Raw genomic sequence first — 24210 nt, forward strand, 5'->3', positions numbered from 1 at the left:
GTCGAAATGTCTAGATGCCTGATCTCCGGCCTCACTTCCGCCTATGTTTGATAAGTCACCTTGATCACCTTTTTCGTCTATCATTGTTTCCGAGTCAAATGGATTACTACCTATACCCGTAAACTCCAGAGAGGCACCTGTGGTAGAGCACTCTATTCATCAAGTGATCCCCATGTGGGCTACGGGAGGTAGGCAGCATATTGATATAGACAATCTCGTGCTGATTTATCCTGCTCCAGATCTGAGGTGACTTGTTTCATAGTACTGTAAGATTTAACTCCCTTCCTTTGATAGACGGAGTCCTATTTTTTATGCAAGCATATGTTTTTTAAACAGAAATTTTAAAACTTTCCTGATTTTGCTGAACGGGTACAATTCTGTCTCCTTTTATTATCACATTTCACCCTTCCTCCTACGTGGTGATCATGGGCAGCTCATTCTTAAGTTATTTATATGCCCCCCTTTGTTTTAGTATTAGATATCGAGTGACTATGACTTTCTTCAGCAAAGAAGAAAATCTTTCTATTATTGTCTAATAATTCTTTCCTACTTTCTTTGTCTTTGAAAACTATTTTTACATGCCTCGGTTTTCCACTGTCCTTATTCAAGGTTCCTATCCTTATGATATGTAGTATGATGTTTTTGTATTAATCTGGATTTTCAATGCCGACTCCGTAACACAAATCTCTCAATAGGTGCTGGATATCTCACCTGTGTACTTTCTGCTGTAGATTCTTTAAATCCGTACAACATCAAATTCAGTTTTCTCCTCCGTTGGTCTTCCATTTCTCGTATTCTAGATTTCAACACATCTCTGGAAAACTTCTTCCTTTGATTTCAGAAAGAACGGTACCTTTCAATTTGTTGACTGTTTTCTCGACACTTTCAGGATTTCTAAATTCAACTTTTTTAGTCTGTTTCAACATAATTAAGTCTTTTTTAAGTACTCTCTTTGATTTGTTTAATCTTGTATCCATGCCCGCTATTTTTGGGAAGTCCATTTTGGTTTGTTTGGATGAAACACACCTTCTCGATTGTACGAAATTGTTTATTTTCTAAAGTTCATGTAAGATGTCAGGTGGTGACTTCTCACTCAGGTTCTTATTGCAAAGTCACACGTTCCTGTTTATCCATTGGTCTAAATTTTCTAGTGATATATGTCTGCTGTCTGCCTACATGTAGTTGTCCTGCCACCACCATTGCACAGCCATTTTAGCCAGGTATACAGTAGTATGTATTATACTGAATGTAGATCAGTGCTTTGTCTTCGGGTAATCGAGCCCTTTCTTCAAATTTGGCCTCGGTAAACAGTTTGGTTCAGTGATCATCAACACTTTTGGAAAAGATTTTTGACTGTTCACTGATTTTAAAATGACTCCCGCCCTCAATCTGGGATAAGCTAATTAGCAAATTTGCAATTTACAAATAGTATCTAGGTACATGTCGTATTAACTTAATTTTGCGAGGATTTCGAAGTAAATGAACCTGTAAACTTGATTATTTATCAAATAATATATTTTTTTGTCTTAAAAGAAAATTCCGGAAATTTTCTTACCTAACTACATTTAGAAAAAAAGAAACATTTATCGAACCCTGATTTGATCTTGATCTATCAGACGCTTTTTAAGAGGGTGTTTACTTATTTCCTCAATTTCACAATTTACGTTGTAGATGTTTAGGTAGTATTGATACGTATTTTGTTTTGGACGGTTCATAAAAGTATTTTGTTATTTATTTTAAAGAAGGAAAGGAGAAACGATCTGACAACTTGATTCGTTATTCAAGTTACACAGAACAGACGCATAATGAATTTGACAAACTGAAAGTAGAATGGTTTGGATTGTAACGTCCGTCAAAATGTTTATAGACATGGATTTTATTTAAAATATTGGTTGTTGTATGGAAGATAATAACTGAGAATGATGAGACGTGGGAAACCAATGGATCATGTTGACATCAAGGTTGTGTTGCTAGGTAAAGCCTATGCTGGGAAGACATGTCTGGTACAGAGATATATTAGCCAGTCCTACAACGATACTCCGTATTCTAATGTAAGTTTTATTTGGTTTGTATTCAGATTTTTTTCTTAACTTCTGTTATGCTTTCCTATAGGGAATTTTCAAGTTAACTGATTCTTTAAAGTTATGGGTGGCCTCTCAACAATATCAGTCTGACAGATTAACTTCCCTACTGCTTCATTTCAATAATTGAATATTGTAATTTTAATGCATTTATTCTGTTTATTGACACCAAGCTAATAAGGATGTTTCAAGGGAAATACTCCTGGAAGGAAATAATAGTACGCGGCTGGAAATGGATGCTGTCTGCAATTTCAACCAGAAATGGCAACAAAGTTTCCTAAATTCTTTACAACAAAGATGCTACAAAAATAACAACAAATAACAACAAAAAAATATCTGTAAAATATGCAGTACAGTTATGAATAGCTTATATCATGGAGTTAGGGCCAACATAAATATGTATGATGATTTCATTGCAATTGACTGCATTTCGATGGATTTAGCTTGTTGCATTGTTGGCAAATATCTTTATGAATTATTTTAACACTCTTGTTGATATTGAATATAAAAAAAAAATTATGGATTTAATTTTACTTATTTTCATTAAAATAAAATAATTATATTCCTGTGTATCACAGTGTCAGAATACATCTAGAATTGTCTTCCTGGAAAGATTTATTTTTCTCGCACCTTGGACAGGGAAATCTCGCATGATACCCGGTGCTAGATTTTAGATTTTTCTATCTCGTCCGATCTGTCTGGTACCTTTACGCTAATTTTGGCGGAATTTTACGCCATTCATGTAACAGTCGGCGCATGTGACGTCAAACTCTCGAACCGGTGACGTCACAAGCGTCAGATAATCAATATTATTAGAAATATGTGCATTCAGTCATTTACCATGCATTGTTTGGTTGTTGTTTTTAATTATGAAAACAGTATGTACCGATAGATCATCGTTTGTCTTCGATATAACCGAACTATAATTTTATGCGGAATAACTGAAATCGAAGCGCAGATGAAATGGTTAATCGGCTTTGAACCAGGAGGCCCAAGAAAGTTTCCTAAATTCTTTACAACAAAGATGCTACAAAAATAACAACAAAAATATCCGAAAAATATGCAGTACAGTTATTAATAGCTTATATCATGGAGTTAGGGCCAACATAAATATGTATGATGGTTTCATTGCAATTGACTGCATTTCGATGGATTTAGCTTGTAGCATTGTTGGAAAATATCTTTATGAATTATTTTATAATATATTTTACATTAATTCTATGTGTCACAGTGTCAGAATACATCTAGAATTATCTTCCTGGAAAGATTTATTTTTCTCTCTGACTTAACTTCTACCTCAAGAAAATTCCATGGAAGACAGTCATTCTTGATGTACAATTTATCCTTTCACTACAGTCTGAGGGATTTAGCTTGTGCCATTGTTGGCAAACATCTTTATGATTTACTTTTACTCTTGTTGAGTATTAAAAAAATCAGAGATTTATTTTAATTTATTTTTGGTATAATGAAATTATTTTGTCACTATGTGTCTAGTCAAATTGTCTCACTGGAAAGATTTATTTTTCATTCGGACATCTCCCTCAAGAAAAGGAAACAGGGCTAGGTGCACAATGAACATGTATCCCTCCACTTTGCTATGTACATGTACGGTATAAGTACTTTGATATTTGTTTTCAGACTATTGGTGCAGCATTTGCTTCAAAAAAGCTGAATTGCAAAGGAAGAAATGTGGTGTTAAATATTTGGGTGAGTCAATTTTATCTCTAAAAATTACAATCATTATTATGTTTTGTATGTGTATACATATAAATTAATATAAATAAAACCGCAATTACTATAATCATTTGTATATTTGGTTGAATATATTATAATAAATGTACATTGTCATTTACATTTTTTGGTCATCTGACCCGAAGGGTTAGGATGTCCTATAGCTATATAGTCATCAACTTCGTCCATCGTTGTTGTAAATTTTGGACATAAAATAATGATGAAATCGTCAATACCTTCCTGCAAGGGCTGTTAACTCTATGATATACAAAGGTAAAATAATTGTAAAACTTGTTGCTGTAGGACACTGCTGGCAGTGAGAGATACCAGTCTATGAGTAAGATCTATTACCGAGGAGCCAGGGCAGCCATATTGTGTTATGATCTTACAGACAAGACAAGTTTTGAGAAGGTCAGATTCTGGGTCAGTGAGCTACAGACCAATGAGGAAGTAAGATATCATTATAAACCTATGTCAGCTCATCAAATGAAAGTTTTTCATTTGATATTCATTTTGTATTTTCCTTGTATCATAGTTCTAAGATCCTATCCATGATGGTGGAGTGGTTAAGATGTACTAACATATTACTACAAGCCCCTCACCTCTGGGTGAATTAAGGTTGCGAGTATGGATTCCATATGGGTCAATTTCCTGGTACTGACTGCATGCTGATCGGTGTTTTTTCCCGTGTACTCTGGCTTTCCTCCACTATCTAAACCTGGCAGGTCCTTAAATGATGCTGGCTGTTATTAATTATATAATGGGACATGAAGCCACACATTTAACAAAAACTAAACTTAGTTCTGATGCGGGCAAGCTTATTGTTAGTCATTCCTTTTTCTTTAATTTTTAACCTTTTTAAGACTTTTGTACTGACTTTTCTGACACTTTAATAATTTTACTGACATCAAACATTACCTCCATCCATTGTAGAATTGCCATATGTACCTCTGTGGTACTAAGAAGGATCTGTTAGATGAGGACCCAGATTCCAGAGCAGTCAGTTTAGATGTGGTGGAATCTTTAGCACAAGGTAAAACACTACAGGATCTCATTATCAACATACTGTAAACCATTTGTCTTATGCATGTTGTTTACTTTCACAAACTTCACTACCAGAGTTAATTAATCAAAATATACCTCCACAAATTAATATATCTAATACACAATATATATTGATAAGAATATCCATTCAATTTTTAAACGCGAATGTTAATCTTTGCAAAGTTGTTTTGAAATAAAAATCACAAATTTAATTACCTGCTAAAGAAAGTTGGTTAACTGTAAGCTATGCATTGGTATTGAAAATGCCTGTCTACTTAAACTATCAGCTAGAATTTAATGTTACTGCTATGCTGTTAATAGTATACCTTTTGACTTAAACACCCTCCCCAGTTTTTTTGGCTAAATGTCTGTTTTACACCTTACCTTTGACCATTACTCATAGATAGGTATAGGGTGTGGCTGAGTAGTGGGGATGGGGGTTTGGGCTGCAGTAGCTGAGTGGTTAAGAAGATAAGAAAATACCCTGACATAATAGTTACTACAAACCATTCCCCTCTAGAACATAAGTCTGAAATCCATGTGGAACAGCTGCCAGGTACTGACTGATGGTTGGTGGTTTTTCTCCACATACTCCAGTTTTTCTCTTTCTCCTATAGGTGGCACATCCTTAAATGACCTTAGCTGTTAAAAGAACTTTAATCTAAACCAATCAGAAATAATCGGGTATTCAGTATAATTATGAAATTTAATTGAACTCCAGTAGCAAACAAAACTTTCCCACCAGAAATTCTTGCTTGGGTTGCTTTCATTACTTTAAAGTCAAAGTGTAAAGTGATTGTAAATAAAAATATAAATTTAATTTCCTTTGAAAGCTCAAGTTGCAGCTAGCTAGATTACATTTGATGTTATTGTTGTGTGCTATAAAACTGAAGAAAACACTGGTTTTGTTTCACTTTCAGATTTACAGTCGGATATTTATGAGACATCAAGTGTAACCGGAGAAACAGTTGGTGAGTTCAATGTTTTCAACTAGATTTCCAATTATGTATATTCATATGATTTTGTATACAACTTTTTCTAGCTAAATTATTAAAAATATCATATCATATCATATCATATCATATCATATGTTATGCTGTACCTTGATGTCTGAGATAAGTTGTATATAGATTCAAGCTACATCTGGCATAATTTTGTTTGGCTGTATACCGAGTACTTATTTAGCAGTATAGAGACTATTGATGTTTTATGGTGCAAAATATTGCTATTAATTATTATAATATTGGGATTTTAAGTCCATTTTTTACAGCAGTTATAAAATTGTTGTTCATTAAACAAACATATGATGTTTTATGGTGCAAAATACTGCTATTAATTATTACAATATTGGGATTTTAAGTCCATTTTTTACAGCAGTTATAAAACTTTTGTTCATTAAACAAACATATTACTTGTTTGCAGATGATTTGTTTGATAAAATAGCTGAAAATTACGTCATCAATATGAAAAATAATCCCCCTACAACAGAAAACGGTAAGTTTTAAAATAAGAAAAATTATTGATTTTGGTTTCCTCACAAAAAACAGCATCAGTATGTGTACGGAGTATCAATAGCATTTTGTTTGTGCGATAATGATAAATAAGGGTCAGCATTTGAGAAAGAATGCTGTTAATCAATTTTCTTTCGTGTGTGATTTACTTTCGTGAATTTCGCAATCCAAGTATTGATATATCAGTTTCATGTAATTCATTGTGTATTTATTCAAATCCCCTTTTGTCCGTGGTCCGTCCGTCCCTCCGTCTGTTAACAATTCTTGTTACCGCTGTTTCTCAGAAAGTACGAAAGGGATCTGTCTCAAATTCTGCATGCAGATTCCGTTAGGGCCCTAGTTGTATATACATGTATTGCATTTTTAATCCACCATCATCAGATGGTGGGTTATTCAAATCGCTTTTCGTTTGTGAACTCCATCGCCAGTCCGTCATTCCGTCCGTTAACATTTCTTGTTACCGCTATTTCTCAGAAAGGGCTGAAGGGATCTTTCTCAAATTTCATGTACAGGTTCCTCTAGGGTCCTAGTTGTGCTTAATGCATTTTTGGACCAATTGGTCAACAAGATGGCCAACAGGCTGCCATCTTGGATTTTGATAGTTAAAGTTTGTTACCGCTATTTCTCAGAAAGGGCTGAAGGGATCTTTTTCAAATTTCATGTATAGGTTCCTCTAGGGCCCTAGTTGTGCTTAATGCATTTTTGGACCAATTGGTCAACAAGATGGCCGCCAGGCCGCCATCTTGGATTTTGATAGTTAAAGTTTGTTACTGCTATTTCTCAGAAAGTACTGAAAGGATCCTTCTCAAATTTCACATGTGGGTTCCCCTAGGGCCCTTGTTGTGCATAATACATTTTGGGACCAATCGGTCAACAAGATGACCAACAGACTGCCATCTTGGATTTTGATAGTTAAAGTTTGTTACTGCTTTTTCTTAGAAAATACTGAATGGATCTGTCTCAAATTTCATGTGCAGGTATCCCTAGGGATCTAGTTGGGCATATTACATTTTTGGACAGGCCGCAATGTTGTATTTTGATTGTTGAAGCTTTTACCGCTATTTCTCAGAAAGTACTAAAGCAATCTGTCTCAAATTGTATATGTGGGTTCCCCAAGGGGTCTTATTGTGCATATTGCATTTTGGTACCGATCTGTCAACAAAATGGCCGACAAGCAATCATTTTCGATTTTGATGATTGAAATTTGTTACTTCTATTTCTCAGAAAGTACTGAAGCAATCTGCCTCAAATTTTATATGTAGCTTCCCCTAGGACTTAATTTGTGCATATTGCATTTTTGAACCGATCTGTCAACAAGATGGCGGACAGGGAGCCATCTCTTGGATTTTGATAATTGAAGTTTGTTACTGTTGTATATCTCAGAAAGTACTGAAAGGATCTTTCTCAAATATCATATGTAGTAGTATGTAGTAAAAGTTTGAAAAGCAGAGAAAAGATCCCTCTTTCCATTGTCAGACATAGATCATTCTTTGGTGTGCGCCAAGATCCCTACTGAACAAAGAACAAGATGGCCGATAGACCACCATCTTTGATTTTGATAGTTGACGTTTGTTAGCGCTATTTCTCAGAAAGTATTCAAGGGGTCTGTCTCAAATTTTATATATAGGTTCCCAAAGTGACTGATGGGTGAACAAGGTGGCAGAGAGGTCGCCATAATGGATTTTGATAGTTGAAGTTTGTTACTGTTATTTCTCAGATTGAATTGAAGGGATCTGTCTCAAATTTTACATGTAGGTTCCTCTAGGGCCCTAGTTGTGCATATTCCATTTTTGAACCGATCAATTAACGAGCTAGCTGATGGACTGCTATCTTGGATTTTGACAACTGAAGTTTGTTACTGCTATTTCTCAGAAAGTACTGAAGGGATCTGTCTCAAATTTTAAATGTAGTAGGCGCCAAGATCCATCTGGGATCTCTTGTATTTCTGATTGTTTCATCTTTGATGAAATACAATACAGTTTATACATTTTCTTATGAAGACTAATGTTATATTTTTATCAAATTGATGTTACCATAGAACCTCAATATTATTAATATGTACAGTTTAGGTGATATGGGGGAAGGGGGGATCTTTGGATGGGAGAGAGTGGGAAAGAAATTGAGGTGAAGAATGAAATATAAGAAAGATAATGATTGGAGTTTGAGTAGAAAGGAAATGGATGGAGTGAGAAAGGCTAGAGTATGGGGAAAAATTGGAGTTTACGGAAGGGAGTGGAGGAAGGGGAGAATAAGGGAAAGGGATAAATTTTGAAAGAGTGGGTCAGGGAAGGTGGGAGGAGGAATGGCATGATGTACAGATGTAGTGAGGAAAAGGGAATAGTAAGAAGGGTAAGGACAGACATTGTACTTCATGATTCATTTGTAGTGTGTATAGTGTCTGTGTCTGTCCTATCCTGTAGTTTATAGCCTGTAATGTTCTGAATCAATGGCAGACTTTGAGATTAAACTGTAGTAGATGGACATTGCTGATGTAACAAACTGTATATTGTATAACCTAAGGCACTGGGTACTATAAACATGTGGTAGCAACTGCCATTTAGCTTATTAGTATGTCAATGGGGGAGATGTGAAGTAAATTAAGATTTGTGTCAGTATACTTCAGTGATTATAGTGAAGATGTCTTGGTCTAAAAGATGAATACTTCCTATTACTCATGAAGTGAAGAACTTTGAAATAACTAGAATAACTTTTACTAGGAATGCTCAGTATAGTCCCATAAGGTTACCAACAGGACGTACAGAAATAGTTTACTACTTCCTTCTAGTGTGACTCAACACTGATAGTACATCAGCTCAGATTATCAGATTTTTTATATCAGTACATTGTGGTTCTCTATACACTTTAGATAAAGTACAGTGCATACTGTATTCGACCCTATAAGCACCCAGTTCCCTAATAATCTGACAATATAATACACATGAGGCTGTGAATGTTTATTCTTATGTTACAGGAGCAACAGAGTCGGTGGTGCTGGATGAATTTTCTGCTCCTAAAAGCAGGTGGAGGTGCCTCCAGTGTTGATATACTGTTTCTGGGTGAAAAACACAGAGGAGTTCCGAACTGTGTGAACTGTGATCAACTTGATCAGAACTGAAGGAGCTAGATGTTCCTATTGTTGATAATTAAAAATGATTATTGGTCATTAGAGTTGAAAGTGTGGGTAATGTTGATAGTCTTTTACTTTTATAATAAGAGTTATGATGATGAAAAGAGTTTGTGCTTTTGTCATTATAACATTCACAAAAAAAATATTTTTCAATAGTTCACTTTTTATATTTACTTTACTATGTGATGTGATTGGTGGTTAAATTGTTTTTGAGAAGGTAAAGATTCAAGAACTTTTCATGGATTTGTTTAATGTACACAACTGTTTCACTGTGAGTGTCATCATTCAGCTAGTCAGCATAAGTCTTGCTGAGTCCAAATCAGCCAGTCTTACAGATCGAGAATGACGCAACAAACCTGTGTGTGACTCATTCTCTTGTAAACTCTCATGGGGAATGGATACTTGTTTTGATGCCTTTGGAAGTTTCGTTTCTGCATTATCTTTAATCTAATAATATTACATGCTCGATATTTAGAAACTTCTGATAGGCAATATTGGTATAATGCAATGATCAAAAGTGTCTCGTCATGCTATACCTCTAACATTGTTGGAGTTATAGCCTGATAAGATGTATCAGTATTGATAATGGTTTCCTTTGTATCATACAGCCCAGTACAGCATAAAATGGTTGATGTTATGTTATATTCAGTAGGATTATGCTGTTGATCTGCTAGTTGTCTTTGTACATCCCGTATGAAGTATATATCTATTATTACAGCTAGAAGAATCGTGTATGTGCATGTGTAATAAAATGTATTTCCTATACATATATTTACTTTCAAAATATTTTGCCAACATGTGCAAACAGAGATTGTAAAAATATTACTGTACATGTATTGTTATGATGGTAAATAAATTCTGATGTTTTACATGTATAATTTTTTTAAGTTTGAGAGGGAAATGGTAGATTCTTATCTGCGTCATAATCAGTTTCTGATCAAATGCTACTACTTACCTCTTCTCAAAATCAATAGGGCAAATATCAAGAAAGATTTCTAGTATTAAAAAATTACACTGTCAGTATCGTTTTTGAGTGACTGTTCTAGTAGTCCATATGTATATCTTACAGTCTTAAGCTGTGATATCACATACATGTATGCTGAAGATGGTCTTAAATACAATTATAGTCTAAGGAGTATTTCAGATTGAGAGAAGGTGATTGATCATGTGGTAACATTTCGTAAGGATTTAATTTTTGAACTGCACAACCAAACTAGTCTGATTTTTAGGTCACCTGAGACGAAGTCTCAAGTGACCTATTCTAATCGCCTTTTGTCCGTCGTCGTGCGTCGTCAGTCGTATGTCTGTAAACAATTTACATTTTCGACTTCTTCTCCAAAACTGATGAAGCAACTTCAATGAAATTTTGCACAAACCTTCTAAGGCATAAGGTCAATCAAAATTGTGAATTATATGGTCCCCACCCCCCAGGGAGCTATGGGAGGGGCCAAAAGGGGTAAAATTGACTAAAATTTCAAAAATCTTCTTCTCCACTCACAGATGTGATGGAATTAAATACTCTTCATAGATAGAAAGGTCCTAAGGTGTTTTACAAACATTGTGAATTATAAGGATCAAATACTTTTCATAGATGGACAGGTCTTAAGGTGTTTTCTGAACATTGAGAATTATATGACCCTGGGGTCTCAGGTTTCCCCCTGGGGAGGGGGTTAAGTTTACTGTAGTTTATATAGGGAAAACACTTTTTTTTAGCATTATACATTTGTAATAGGAAATTAGTCAATTGTAGTCAGAATTATCCATATAATTATGTGATGGCCATTGAATCTTATTACCAAATTTTCCATGACTGATCCCCAGGGGCCTTAGGGGCGGGGCCAAAACGGGTCAAATAGGCTAAAACTTCAAAAATCTTCTTCTGAAATTCTGGAACTGGTAGAATCAAATACTCTGCATAGATGGAAAGGTCTTAAAGTCCTTTACAAAAATTGTGAATAAAATGACCCTGGGGTCTCATGTTTCCCTCTGGGGAGGGGGTCAAGTTTACTTTAGTTTATATAGGAAAAACACATTTATGAACATTATTTGCCTATTTTTCATAGGAAATAAGGCAAACTGGGTTAGATTTATTTGTCTGAAATAGCATTTTAACATCCATATCCATATTGGTCCTGGCCAACCCCCAGGGGCAAGAGGGGTGGGGCCAAAAGGGGTCAAAATGAATAACATTTCAAAAATCTTTCTTCTAAATTCACAGATTTGATGGAACCAAATATCCTTCATAGATTAAAAAGTCAAATTTATAAAATCACTGACTGACTTCAAGGGCCTGATGGGCAAATATATAGTGTTTATATGCATGTCTTTGTTTCATTCTATTTCTGAACTCAGGTGACCGTTAAGGCCCATGGGCCTCTTGTTAATTTTATATGCTCACATGTTAATAATATTAAAGATATTTAGTTATGTGAAATGAAAGTCTTTATTAAACAGAGTTACTCTATTATATTGTTTAATGTTATGTACAGCGCACAGTTAAAAGTAAAATGTAATTATTTTTTATTCAAATTTTGTGTTTTCAGAAGGTATTGCGGTGCTGTAAAGGTTTACATGTATTTAGTACAAAGTGCTTTTTGAATAAGTCCTTCATATTAAACACCTTAACTATAGTCCTGTTTAATATGCTACCTGGTAATCATCAGTTAGAGTACGTGTATAACCATCCATTTGTTCTTGTGTGGGTGACTGGTTTTGATTTTTGGTTTTGTTAGTTTATTGTCCTATTAACAGTCGGGGTAATTTAAGGATGTTCCAGGTTTGTTGGTGAAGGAAAGCCAGAGAACCCAGAGAAAAAACACCAATCAGCAGTCAGTACCTGGCAACTGTGCCACACATGGGATTCAAACTCGCAACCAAGAGGTGGAGGGCTTGTGGTAATATGTCAGGACAAGTTAACCACTCGACCACCGCAACCCCTCATGTGTGTTTGTGTGTGTGTGAACCACAAGTGTTACACCATTAAAGTATGACTTGTCTGTACTCGATGTCTTCGGCACCAGGATGATTGTTTAGTAAACACTTGTTCTGGATTTGAACTCATCTTAAACAAAGAGTGGAACAGTTCAATATAAATGTTTAAGGGTAAATGAGCGGATACACAAACTAAAATCTGAAATGTATTTAATATTCATTGCCAAAGTCATTGCTTTTTACATTTCAATGTTTGCTGTACCCGGTATTTATATACATTTCTGTAGATGTACATTGTAAACAGTGTATTGATTTATAACAATGTGCTTTTAATGACTGAATATAGTTGTATCAAAACCAGAAGTTTTTGTTAAAAGGGTTGGTGCAATTTGTAATAATTCTAATCACATATTATATATCATTTGTGATTAATTAAGTTATCCAATTACATTGACTTCTGCCTTCTTAAGCACAAATAGAGCATTATGTATTTTTTCTAAATTATTAAACAAATATAGGCTGGCATTGTTAGGTTTTATACTACTGTAAATCACATACCATATACAAAATTTTGCGTAACTTTAAAAGAGAGCTGGAACATTAATTCAAATGTTTAGCAAATAATGGTATAAAACGAATGTACGATTGTGAGCAAATTTATGTATTCGTGAATATGTTAAAAGTAATGAAGATGTAAAATATTGTATACATGAAAATTCAGTGGTTTACAATACACAAATATGTATTTGTATATCCCTTGTAAAAGTTGATACTGCTCAAAGACAGCCAGAGATAGTTTCATTTTCTTTTGATCTGTTGCTTGAGGAGAATAAAATCCTTGTAAATTTTCACTGCATATACTATTTGATTTTAGAGGCATAATTTTGAGCATGATCAGCATGATGATCAGCATGATGGGCATGATCAGCAGAGTATAATAGATTATAGAAAGCCATGGATTCATATCACATCTAATAATCTATAGCTTTTATTGAATTCTTGTAGTATTAGCAGAGTTAATTATTTCACATGTTTAATTTTAGTTTTAATTAATATTTAATGCAATGAATTCTCCAAAATTGCTGTAATATTTCTAATTACTCTTGCTGTCACCCATTTAGCATAAAAATAAAGGAATAATTATTGAATTGAGTATCTATTATTTATATTACACTGTATTATCATTTTCTCTGAAGATATATTGTAACTATTTTCATAATGTTACTGTTTTTCATTGTCCTTGCACAAAATTGTTGATTTTTGTTGTTTGCAAGTTGTTGTTTTTTTCTGTTTAAAAAGTACATACATGTATCAACCGACGTTGCAGACAAGATCTTCCTAGATTGACCGTTTGTTTAATTTGTATGTTAATAATTACAGTGTATGTTCTTTTAATCTGAGGTTATAATAAAAAATTATGTAAAGGCTTTCCTGAAAAATCATTTTAATAAATATGATGAAAAACATTGCTTGGAGTTCTGATTGTGATGTTTCCTTTGGTTTCTCTGTCAATTAAATTCAGCAAGTCTGCATCAAGGGCTCTGTTATTGTATTATCAGGCCACCGTCATCAGATGGTTGATTAATAGGGACAAAATAACATCCTCTTAGCTTTGCTGAAGTAACTAAAACTCTACACCAATGACCAGTTACCTTATACATGCATACTTTCCTCGTACATATATTTATGTGCTTTGTTAAAAAATAAAAATAAATAAAATAAAATATTTCCTTAAAAATTAACTTTATTCAGGAATGTTTGTTTTAGTATTTTTTACAAAAAAATCTACTTACTAATTTAAATGTATGTTACATAACACATTCATACAATCATTCTAAACTATTTATAGACATCGGGACAAAATATCACCTGGTTCCATTTAATTAGTGTTGATTAAAAATGTTTCTGAAATTTTATAAATCATCTGTTTGTTTGTATGTACAGGTATATATATGTGATATATGTCCTTGGTTTTCACTAACGCTACACAAAAAATCTAAAACCTATGTATATTTTCAACATACCCGAGGTGATTAAGAACGATAAGCAAGAATCAATAACTATTATGTGTATAAAATGTAATCATAATGCTGATTAACTAAAGAATTATCAGAAGTATTGTTTACCAGAGATCTAGATAGCTAGTATAATTATCTTTAAGTCTGTGTCAACTTAATGTAATTTTCTCCTTTTTTTTGCCTCCGCACTGAAATAATGGCGAGAAGGATTATATTATGTCTTGCATACATTTGCTCATTCTGAATGTCGATTTCTTCAATTTATCTGATTTCATTAAGCTAATATATGTACAATAGAGATGTACGTGTATATTTATTAAGCATTCTAGCTGATCTGAATTACTTCCCTTTATTTCAATCTGTCTGTACTGAATGAATATATATATTTAAATAAATACTAAAAATGAGAATGCAGGGAATGCTTGTTAGATTTTCAATAAGAGACAAATAAATGATTTTAAGAAATATACCAAATTAATTTTTAAAAGAGTTACTTCCCCTGAGTGATGAGACTTTGCCCTGCTGTCTCCTCTTCAGTCTCAAGTTAGTATTTCCTTGTTGGTGTATTCTGAATGAACAGGAGGAAGGGAAATAACACATACAAGGATTTAATATATCATCCCAAAATAAAGTGTTAAGAAAGAAAATAATGAGGGATAATGAACGGTTTCTAGCTGACAACCAAAATCTGCATTTTCTAGAGAAAATGTTGAGTGTTCCACTCGTAAAATATTAACATCATAATCAATACCTTCAGCAAGGGAGACAACTTTGTAAAATAAAAGACACGATTAGGAAAGATCATTGAACAAGTTACATGTATCAATGTGAAAAACAGGTACATTAAGCTATAGAATTATATTAGTAGTCTTGTAGGATAAGAAGTCACAACTGTAAACCAACTCATTTACATATGCAATTCATTTTTGCATATTTCGCCGCTGATTAGAAAACAAATAATTTGTTTGCTTTAGTTTTACGGCCTATTAACAGCCAGGGTCATGTGAGGATGTGTCAGGTTTGATAGTGGAGGAAAACCAGAATACCCAAAGAAAAATCACCAACCAGCGGTCAGTACCTGGCGACTGTTCCACATGGGATTCGAACTTGCGACCCAGAGGTGCCATGTAAAAAAAACTTTTTCAATAGAGTAGTTTACCAGTGAATTACAAAATTTAATTGCCATGGAAACAAATTGGTTTACAGTATATATATTAAAGGAAGAAACAGGTTACATGATTTAGAAGTCAGCTTTATTGCAGAAGATGCATTTCAGATGCAACATGACATTTACTATCAACAATGAGTTATCAACATGTTAAAACTACAACTACAAACATTAGAAAATGACATCTGCGGAGAGTCACATCGATGTACAACTTTCTATTTTCAGTAGCAATATACATTACTCTTTCAGCTACTACAAAAGATAGCTGTCAAACAATAGTTTTATTTTTGTTAAATTTGTGATACTCGAACAATTGTGAAAGTATATGCCTGACTATAAAGGGAGATAGGAATATATAAAGACAAATGTAAGGTTCTGAGAACAGTGTATATTTAAAACATGTAAACATATCAAATCTCTAATGGCAACAAATTTCTTCCGAAAAGACAAAGCCTAAAATCTGAAAATTCAAAAGTTTTTCCAGTTATTAAAACATAATAATGTTTCCAGTTATAAAAAAATAATGATGTTGTTCAAGACAAATTGTTTAATGGTACTTAATTATTTTTTTTTATAATATTCCTCGTTTTCCTGGACAAGATACAGGTTAGACGATTCAAACAGAAAACTTTTACACATTATTGTTTTATAAAATGCAAATTACCACCCATAGATGTACTGATAATTATTTCAAATCACAACACAACTCTTTATCCATACATGTAGTCGTTATCATCAAAACGTTTACACTATGTTTAAACAATTATCTTACCGCTTTCTTCTTTATTTTTTCTAAACATTAAGATTGATCAAACTTTAATGTAACCCTAAAGTGCTTAAACAAATAATGAAAGTGTATACATCTATTTCTTTATTTCTTGGAATATTGTGCCTAATCCCATCAAATTCACAAATATATTACAAGTCTTTTGTCATTAAAAATATACATTATTTCTGGAAAATTGTTGAAGAAGACAATACCAGTAATTCTGATGACTCATAGATAGATCAATCTATAGTGTTGTATGGAAATTTTGGACAAACCCAGTTTAACAAATAAAATGGTAGAAGTGTTAGATCGAGCTACTTATGGTTTACATAGTAATATTAAGAGTCCTAGACATACAAATATTACAACATGTGGTCATTGCACAAAGCTATCAAAAATCACTTCTCTGATTTTGGTGGCACTAAATGCTGGGCAATAACAGTGACGGATCCAGAGAACTAATACAGATGTTCCAAATTTCATGAGGTTCCATGAGCTTAAAATTGAGGAAAATGGCGAAAATACAAATGTACATGATATTTAAATTCTCAGGATGAGGGTTTTTTTCTGAAGCCTAAAAAACTAAAAAACCCTCTGCATGGATCTGTCACTGAAATTACACCACATTTACCTTTAATGTAGAAAAATTGACCCTAACTAAAATACCCGCACACAAGTTTGCATTGTCACAATCCACATGATCAAGAAATTCTACAAATATTCTTCAGTTTTGTTATGATAAATCTATTTTAAGCATACATGTATCTCTCAATTACTTTATGAAACACATACAGTAAATGACAAAAGAGAAATTTTCAAACAAACGTCCTTAAGAGGGAGAAAATACATCTTAAGTTAAACAGTACAAATGCCTCTTCTTTTACAAATTTTCAAAAGAGAAAATTTACATGACAGTATGTAGATTAAAAAAAACTGAAATGTTTTGGATGAACATGCTAAGCTACTGATGCAAAGTTTACATTTTCATTTAGTTTCTACAAAGACACACATAAGTACAGAATGTACTTGGGTAGTTAGATAGACTAAGATTTTGCAGGAAAATGTAGTAGAAATATATAAGAAAATTAGCTGAACATTTCTGTTAATAAAAAGTAATGAAGAAATCTACAAAGTGAGCTTATTTTCTAAATGTGAAATGTATTTCTAGATCATACTGTACAGTGTTCTTAGAATCTTAATAGAATATTAAACAAGATTTAGTAGATAATTTAAAACTCTGCCATTTACAAGGAATATTCAATAAATATATAAACAATACTGTTCAGTTTTCACAGTAATAACAATACTTATAAACTCTTTTTAGCATTCAACAACCAACAGGGTTCCCCAGAGTCATTTGCCTAACATTAACCAATACTGGTACCTCCATGTATACAAAATGAATATTCATGCTTAAAGCCTAACTCAATTTGCCCTCTTCTACTTCTAGAATATAACTTCCAGTTCTGCTCCCGGAAGCTTTTTCATCTGGAAGATCTTCTGAGAAGAGTGCACATGGAGGTGAGCTCTGAGTATTCTGATCTATCAAGAGTTACTTCCTTTTTATGATAGATAAGAATATGTTATGGGCTTCTGCCTATGCTTGATTCTTGATCTATTAGAAGTTGTCTGTCAGTCATACTGAGCTATCACAACATTCCTATATCTATGATCTGCCATCTTTGATTAAAGGTATCAGAATCAGCAAAGATTGGCTGAATGGTCCTGGGGTCAGACGTGATCATGATATTGTGTGTATTTGTGTGAGTAAGAGTGCAGGATAAGGTATGTGTGAACTAAACTAAAGTTCAATGTCTGGAATCTAAAGATACATTCTGTGTCAGTAAGTTGTTTGAAAAACTTTGACCTGTCGAACATCAATTTTTCTATTACCTGTTAGTATCTAAATGAAAGGTACCTGGTACACATACACATTTTAATTAAGTCTTGAGAAAACTCCGGAAAGTTCTACTTTTCCAAGAAGCTCAGAATTTAATAAGCTAGCTGACCAAATATAAGTTTTCTGTACAAAGGGTTCATAGCATAATACTGTACATAAACAAAACAGTATACATATCTATAAGCTCTCTTAAAAAATGTGTACCAACAAAAATGATATGCACAGCTAAAAGCATACACATAAGCATACATGGATGCATAAGCATATGCTGTATAATTGTATACAATTATGATAACCCAATATGTATGACTTCTATGACAGGTATGAGCATGTAAACTAATTATGTCTTGAAGCTAACATAATACCTGTTTCACAAACAGCACATATGTACATGTACAACTGCTAAGCACATACATGCATACTGTAAATCAATTCATTTTAGCAAGATAAACAATTTCGCGAGAAAGCTTGAATGTTATTTCAAATATTATGTGAATATAACATTTGAATAAATCTAACGTATATATATGAATGCAAATTTGTCGGTAAGAGCCCATGCTCGTAAATTTATGTTTTTGTGAATATGTTGGAAATAACGAAGATGCAAAAATCCAGTGATTTACATTTTACAGTATATTAACATAGTCAATCACAGTAATGTACTTTAAATCTGTATAATGGCATTGTGCATACTTATTAGGTTTAGGTACCTACATCTTTGTTCCGTAATGAAACCAGAAGAGACAGGTGTATTTTCAAATCTTGTGATGTAAATGTACATATTTTGAAATTTTATATCAAAGTTGATACTGGTCATACTGGTAGGTGCACTGGAGAAAAAGGTTTGTGCATCATTAAACATACACAAGATGAAGATATGCTAGGTGACATAGCCACAGAATCTGTGGGTATTATGGCCTATACTCTCTTTAGCTGGCTATACAGTACAGCTACATATTGCACAGTGGACCTTCAATAGGCTGGACTTACTGCTCTCAGTCAGATCCTTCGAGAATAGAAAAAATTCAGAACTGTCAAAGGTTGTCTACTTAGTTAATAATAATATTCATATCCCGGTGTTTCCGTCCAGATTGTGAGCTTTCTGGACTATCGGCGTCCAGACTATCACTGTACAGAAATATATGTACCTAATGAACATAATATTTATTTTGAGATGTTTTTCAATTGTTATGTAATTTGTTCTAAGAATGATGTCCTTGCTTTGTGATATGTAATTTCTAATTTTAAACATCTTTGTATTTTTTTTTTTACTTTTATTTGTTAACAGGATGTCCACCAATTAAAATTAAGGGTAGACAACTCTACAGTTTATAGAAAGTAGCAATATTGATATATTACAAGACAAGAGACAAAAACCAAGAAAAACAGAGTACAAATCAAAAACAAATATATAGATATATATATGTGTGAATAGATATAACGCAACATAAACAATAACGCTAAATATATCTCAAATCTGAGATTTCCTCAAATCTAACAACATTTGATGAAGCTTGAATCTGTTCTATGTAAGGAGATTTGAAGTTGATCTCAGACCTAAGGAATGCTTAACATACATAACAAAGCCAATTTTCCTGAGAAAATTTGTCAAACTTTAAGTCGGTTTAGCTTTTTATCATTCAGATTTCTGAAAAAAAAAGGTTTGAAATTTTCTGATATTAAATAAGATTTTACAAATTTGTACTATGAAATTTCTTTTGAAATATCTTTTTTAGATGTATAAAGCAAACTTTTTCATAGGATAAAAACATTTTGATTTACCGTAATCATAGCTATAGTCTTTGGTATTAACATAATGATTGTTAATTAAACAAATTACATTTAACACGTCAACATAGGATATATCCATAATTGTAATAAATATACTTCTATTATTTGAAGAAAAAAAGATAAATATAAAATTATTAGCCAGTAGAACTCAAAACTTCCTGTAATAAAGTCAGTAAACTGTACAAGTCTTTCTTATTTTACATTGAGTCCTAAGTTAAAGTTAATTTTACAAAATTTCTCCCCATCTTAAAGATGCTCCACCGCCTACAGAGCATAAATGGCATTCATAATTTGAGCAATAATTGGTGTTCAATTGTATGTATGTATGTCTAATTAACACAAAAACTATAATAAAATAATTTATTTTGCCTTTGGTGCAAGCGCAATCAGTATATCATTCCAAATAGGGTATAGTGACACAGATTTTTTTTGGGATGCAATTAATTATTTCTTTATATTTTCAACTTAGTAAACAAGTAAAATTAGAAGCTCAAACTTTTCAATGGTGGTAATGGTGTAAAGTAAGTAACTTTTGTAACTGAACAAAAATACTAAATCGTCTGCTCATGTTTTTGATAGTGAAAAAATACCATTTGTCAGTGGTGGTGGAGCATATTTAAGTAAACCTTTCCATATCAACATTAACTTATTAACTTTTATAATTCTGAAATCACTCATCATATCACATTATAAAATTGACCTCATTGAACTAAAGAGCACCAATAATGTTTTAAACTGCATTGATGGTTGAAGAGATGTTCTGAATTTGATCAATCAATGATGCATTCACTGAAATTATGACATTGGCATTGTGTTTTTTTGTCTTTTTCTTTAAAATCTGGTCCCCTATATTAGTTACTTTACTATAAGCATTTTGTTTAGTTCAATTATGTTGTAATTTTTTTAATATAACAAAATATCTAAAATTGAGTTAGATAACACATATAGTAGAATTGCTAGTAGAAAGCCTTGTTAACAAAATTGACACTGTGTAATTTTGCAATCTCCTCTTGGTATACTTTGTGGGGAAAACCATTTGCGCATTTGTCAATTTCTAACATTAATAAGCTAAACATGTTATCCTACTTGTCATAATTTTTTCGTATTTTATTCATGGGAATTTAGATTTGCCCAAATTATCCAGGTCACTTGACCGTTTATATAGCAAACTTATTCCATCAAAACTTGAACAAGGGAAGTCAATTTTTCTATGTTTTGTTACAGGTCTGTATTGCCAGAATGCTTTACACATCAGGGTATTGTAGACCAGATGTAAATATACAGACACTTTATTTAATATAGCTCTCCATCCCTACCACACAAAACACAAGCAGTGATTGAAACTCCATGTCCAGTGATACTAAAAACTTGGTCCTGTGGTGGAGTGTAATATTACACATTTTATAGGATATATAATTGTGTTTGTGGAGTATTTTGCATAGCTTTAATCCTGTAGTGGAATATTCATTAACCTCTACAGGTATTAGTGTTAGATTATCTAAATATTTTGTTCAGAAAGGAACTTTCTCTTCCGTCATCAATTCCATCTTTGCATATTATAGAGTTAGCTCTCTTGTGGGTTGGTATCGATTGTTACATCATTATTTTGTGACCGCAATTCACATTGTTTTCTCCAAAAAGAATGATATTGCACTCATAACATATGATGTCACAATAAATACCTGCCCGCAAGGGCAGATAACTCTGTATTATGCAAATACAGATTATTTATAAATTTAATGTATTATCGAATTTCAATTAACCAAAAAAAAAAAAAAAAAAAATTCTTATGATACACTTTCCTAACAATAAACTCTTAATTCCCTTATAATTTGAACATTCTAGAAATCACTCAATTTTTAGATTTCATCAAAACATGATTTCATTTTATCAGATTAGGTTGTCAAAATCCTCGGCAATATCAGGAGTATTATAGGAAAAGGAGTATATTTTTTTATATACAGATGTATTACCTGTCTCTTTAATCATTTTCTAAAGTTACATAAATGGACTCAAGTGAGAAAGTAATTAAGTTAAAATGTATCCTGTTTGAGCTGAATATCTACTCTTTAGTTTAATAAAATCGCATAAAAGTAAGTAGACTTGAAGAAGTTTTACAGTACACTATACACTTCAGTTATAACTAATGAACCAGTTAATCTAGACTAGATAACCACTAATTACATGAACAATGACACAGAGCTCATTTACCTGGTAAATCCTTTGAACACACATATAGATACTATAATCCAACTTCTTATCGTGTGCAATTACATTATCGTATCTTTGCAAGCAATTAAAATTAGGAAAAAAAATAACTGTTGTGAAAATGTTTCAGCTGCTAGAACCAAAGAGCTTTTCAATTGTGAAAATAACTCACAGCGACAGAATCGATAGGCAAAATACGAAATTAAGTTACTGTGAAAAAAGTTAATAAATTATTAAAAATGTTTTCATACAGGTGGTCTTATAATGTTAAGTAGAATACGCCATATTTTTTTAATGCTTTCATTTCTTTCTAGATACTGGATAACATTTAGCCATTTAGCTTTATGATATTTAAACAATTTTTCTATGAGAAAAAAATCATAACTTAATAATAAAATTGAAGTTGTCTCCCTTTAAATTTGAGGTAATCGCTGAAGCAGCTTGCCAGCATTAAAAAAAAAATCTCAGTCATTAGAAACAAAAAATTGAACTGAAGTAAAAACTGTAACAAATATAAAAAAAACTCACTGATTGGAATATTTACATAACGATAACATCTCGATCCCACATGGGGTCATAGGGTCCAAAACATTTTGTTTTCCATCTGTTTTCATTTATGTCCTTATAAAGGACAATGTTTCTGCACCTCTTCCAAATCCATGATTTTATAAGAACAATTTTTCTAGCTACAAGATTAGATATTATTATTTACAAGACAAACAAATTTGCATGCTGTTCAAAGCTTATAAATTTACAATGCACAGTGTACAGCTCTAGTTCGATGAATATCACAAATGCTGACTTAGAAACTAAATAATGAATTTGTTTATGGTGCATATAGCTGTTGTAAATAAAGTATCTGTAAATAGTTGTTCAGTGTGGTAAGTAACAACCATATATACAACTAATTAAAGAAAACTTTTAAGACCCTAAGCTGATCCCATATGGGTATAGGTTGTTAGCTTACGACTTCCTTCTTTGAGTCAATTAAGAATGTTTGTTCATCAGAGGGACAATTTGTCTCCTCGTGTTCCTCGTCTGGTGAGACCTTCATATCCACCTTGACATCATGATCTTTGCAGCTGGATCCTCCTTTTTCTTCTGTAGAAGGGAAACTCCAGCTCGAATCCTTGCTGTCAGCGTGCGAAAGCTTGGAGTTTGACATACCAGGACTTGCAGTGCGACTAACCTCGCTGATGGTTATCGATGGCTTAGAAATATCCGGGGAGCTGTGACGCAGCATGTTGTCAGCAGAGCCAGCGTGGGAAATCAAGGTAGCCTTTTTCCACTCCCGATTGAAGGTATCATCTTCTGCACTAGCCATAAACTTGTTTTTCGACCTTCCCATCAGTGTGGCGCGGCGTGCGGCGATGTAGTGCCCTCGGCCAATCTTAATGAAGAGCAGAGGTGATACTGCCCGGATGGTGAAGTCCGGGATATACGGCTTGTTTTTCACATAGACACTGTCTGTGTTACTGTCCGGTACAAATGTCCCCTCTGCAACATCTGTGCAAATATCAATGTTAAAGAAATTGATAAAATCTTCAATGTTTGAACTTTCTGACTTTCATTCCAAAGATTGTTTTGTTCTCCCCTTGTATTTAGCCACAAAGACAAATAGTCTATATTTTTGTAACCAATAGTTTCTACTAATTGCATGACCAAGTTCTATAGTACAGTGTTATATTACTCTATTATGGCCCTTTCCAGAGGGAACTCCTATAGTGTTGTCTGGCGAGGTATAGTTCCCGAGGCGAAGACTAGGGAACTGTTCCCCAGGAAAGGGCCATAATAGATTTAGTATGTCACATGACATTCATTATGACGTCATTTATTTGGTCGCGTGCTCATTCCCGGTGGAATATACTTTGGTATAGTTCCCGTAGTCAGGTATATATATAGTCTTCCGTAGTCAAGAAGGACAGGGAACT

General features: G+C 33.1%; 2 protein-coding genes across 2 annotated transcripts in view; one reads left to right on the plus strand and one right to left on the minus strand.

Moving 5' to 3' along the window:
* Nucleotides 1–1590: 1590 nt before the first annotated feature.
* On the plus strand, nt 1591–11054 carry LOC138335100 (ras-related protein Rab-24-like). Its single transcript, XM_069284024.1, has 7 exons — nt 1591–2051; nt 3720–3788; nt 4116–4262; nt 4746–4845; nt 5777–5827; nt 6279–6350; nt 9339–11054. The coding sequence occupies exons 1-7, from the start codon at nt 1920–1922 to the stop codon at nt 9407–9409; spliced, it is 642 nt and encodes a 213-aa protein (XP_069140125.1). The 5' UTR covers nt 1591–1919; the 3' UTR covers nt 9410–11054.
* Nucleotides 11055–15679: 4625 nt separating this feature from the next.
* The window catches only part of LOC138335101 (metal transporter CNNM2-like), a 33982-nt gene continuing 25451 nt past the window's right edge, over nt 15680–24210 (minus strand). The window contains exon 7 of the mRNA XM_069284025.1: nt 15680–23785. Within this exon, the coding sequence (XP_069140126.1) occupies nt 23238–23785 (548 nt within the window). The 3' untranslated portion in view covers nt 15680–23237. The remainder of the gene's footprint in view (nt 23786–24210) is intronic.

Source organism: Argopecten irradians, chromosome 11 (assembly GCF_041381155.1).
Source record: "Argopecten irradians isolate NY chromosome 11, Ai_NY, whole genome shotgun sequence".
Lineage (NCBI taxonomy): Eukaryota > Metazoa > Mollusca > Bivalvia > Pectinida > Pectinidae > Argopecten > Argopecten irradians.

What these genes read in the sequence shown, in the direction of transcription:
- LOC138335100 (XM_069284024.1), top strand. Translation starts at nt 1,920, where the DNA reads ATGATGAGACGTGGGAAACCAATGGATCATGTTGACATCAAGGTTGTG. An exon ending in ACGATACTCCGTATTCTAAT is followed by an intron (nt 2,052 to 3,719) that starts GTAAGTTTTATT and finishes ATTTGTTTTCAG; the next exon opens with ACTATTGGTGCAGCATTTGC. An exon ending in GGTGGAATCTTTAGCACAAG is followed by an intron (nt 4,846 to 5,776) that starts GTAAAACACTAC and finishes TTTCACTTTCAG; the next exon opens with ATTTACAGTCGGATATTTAT.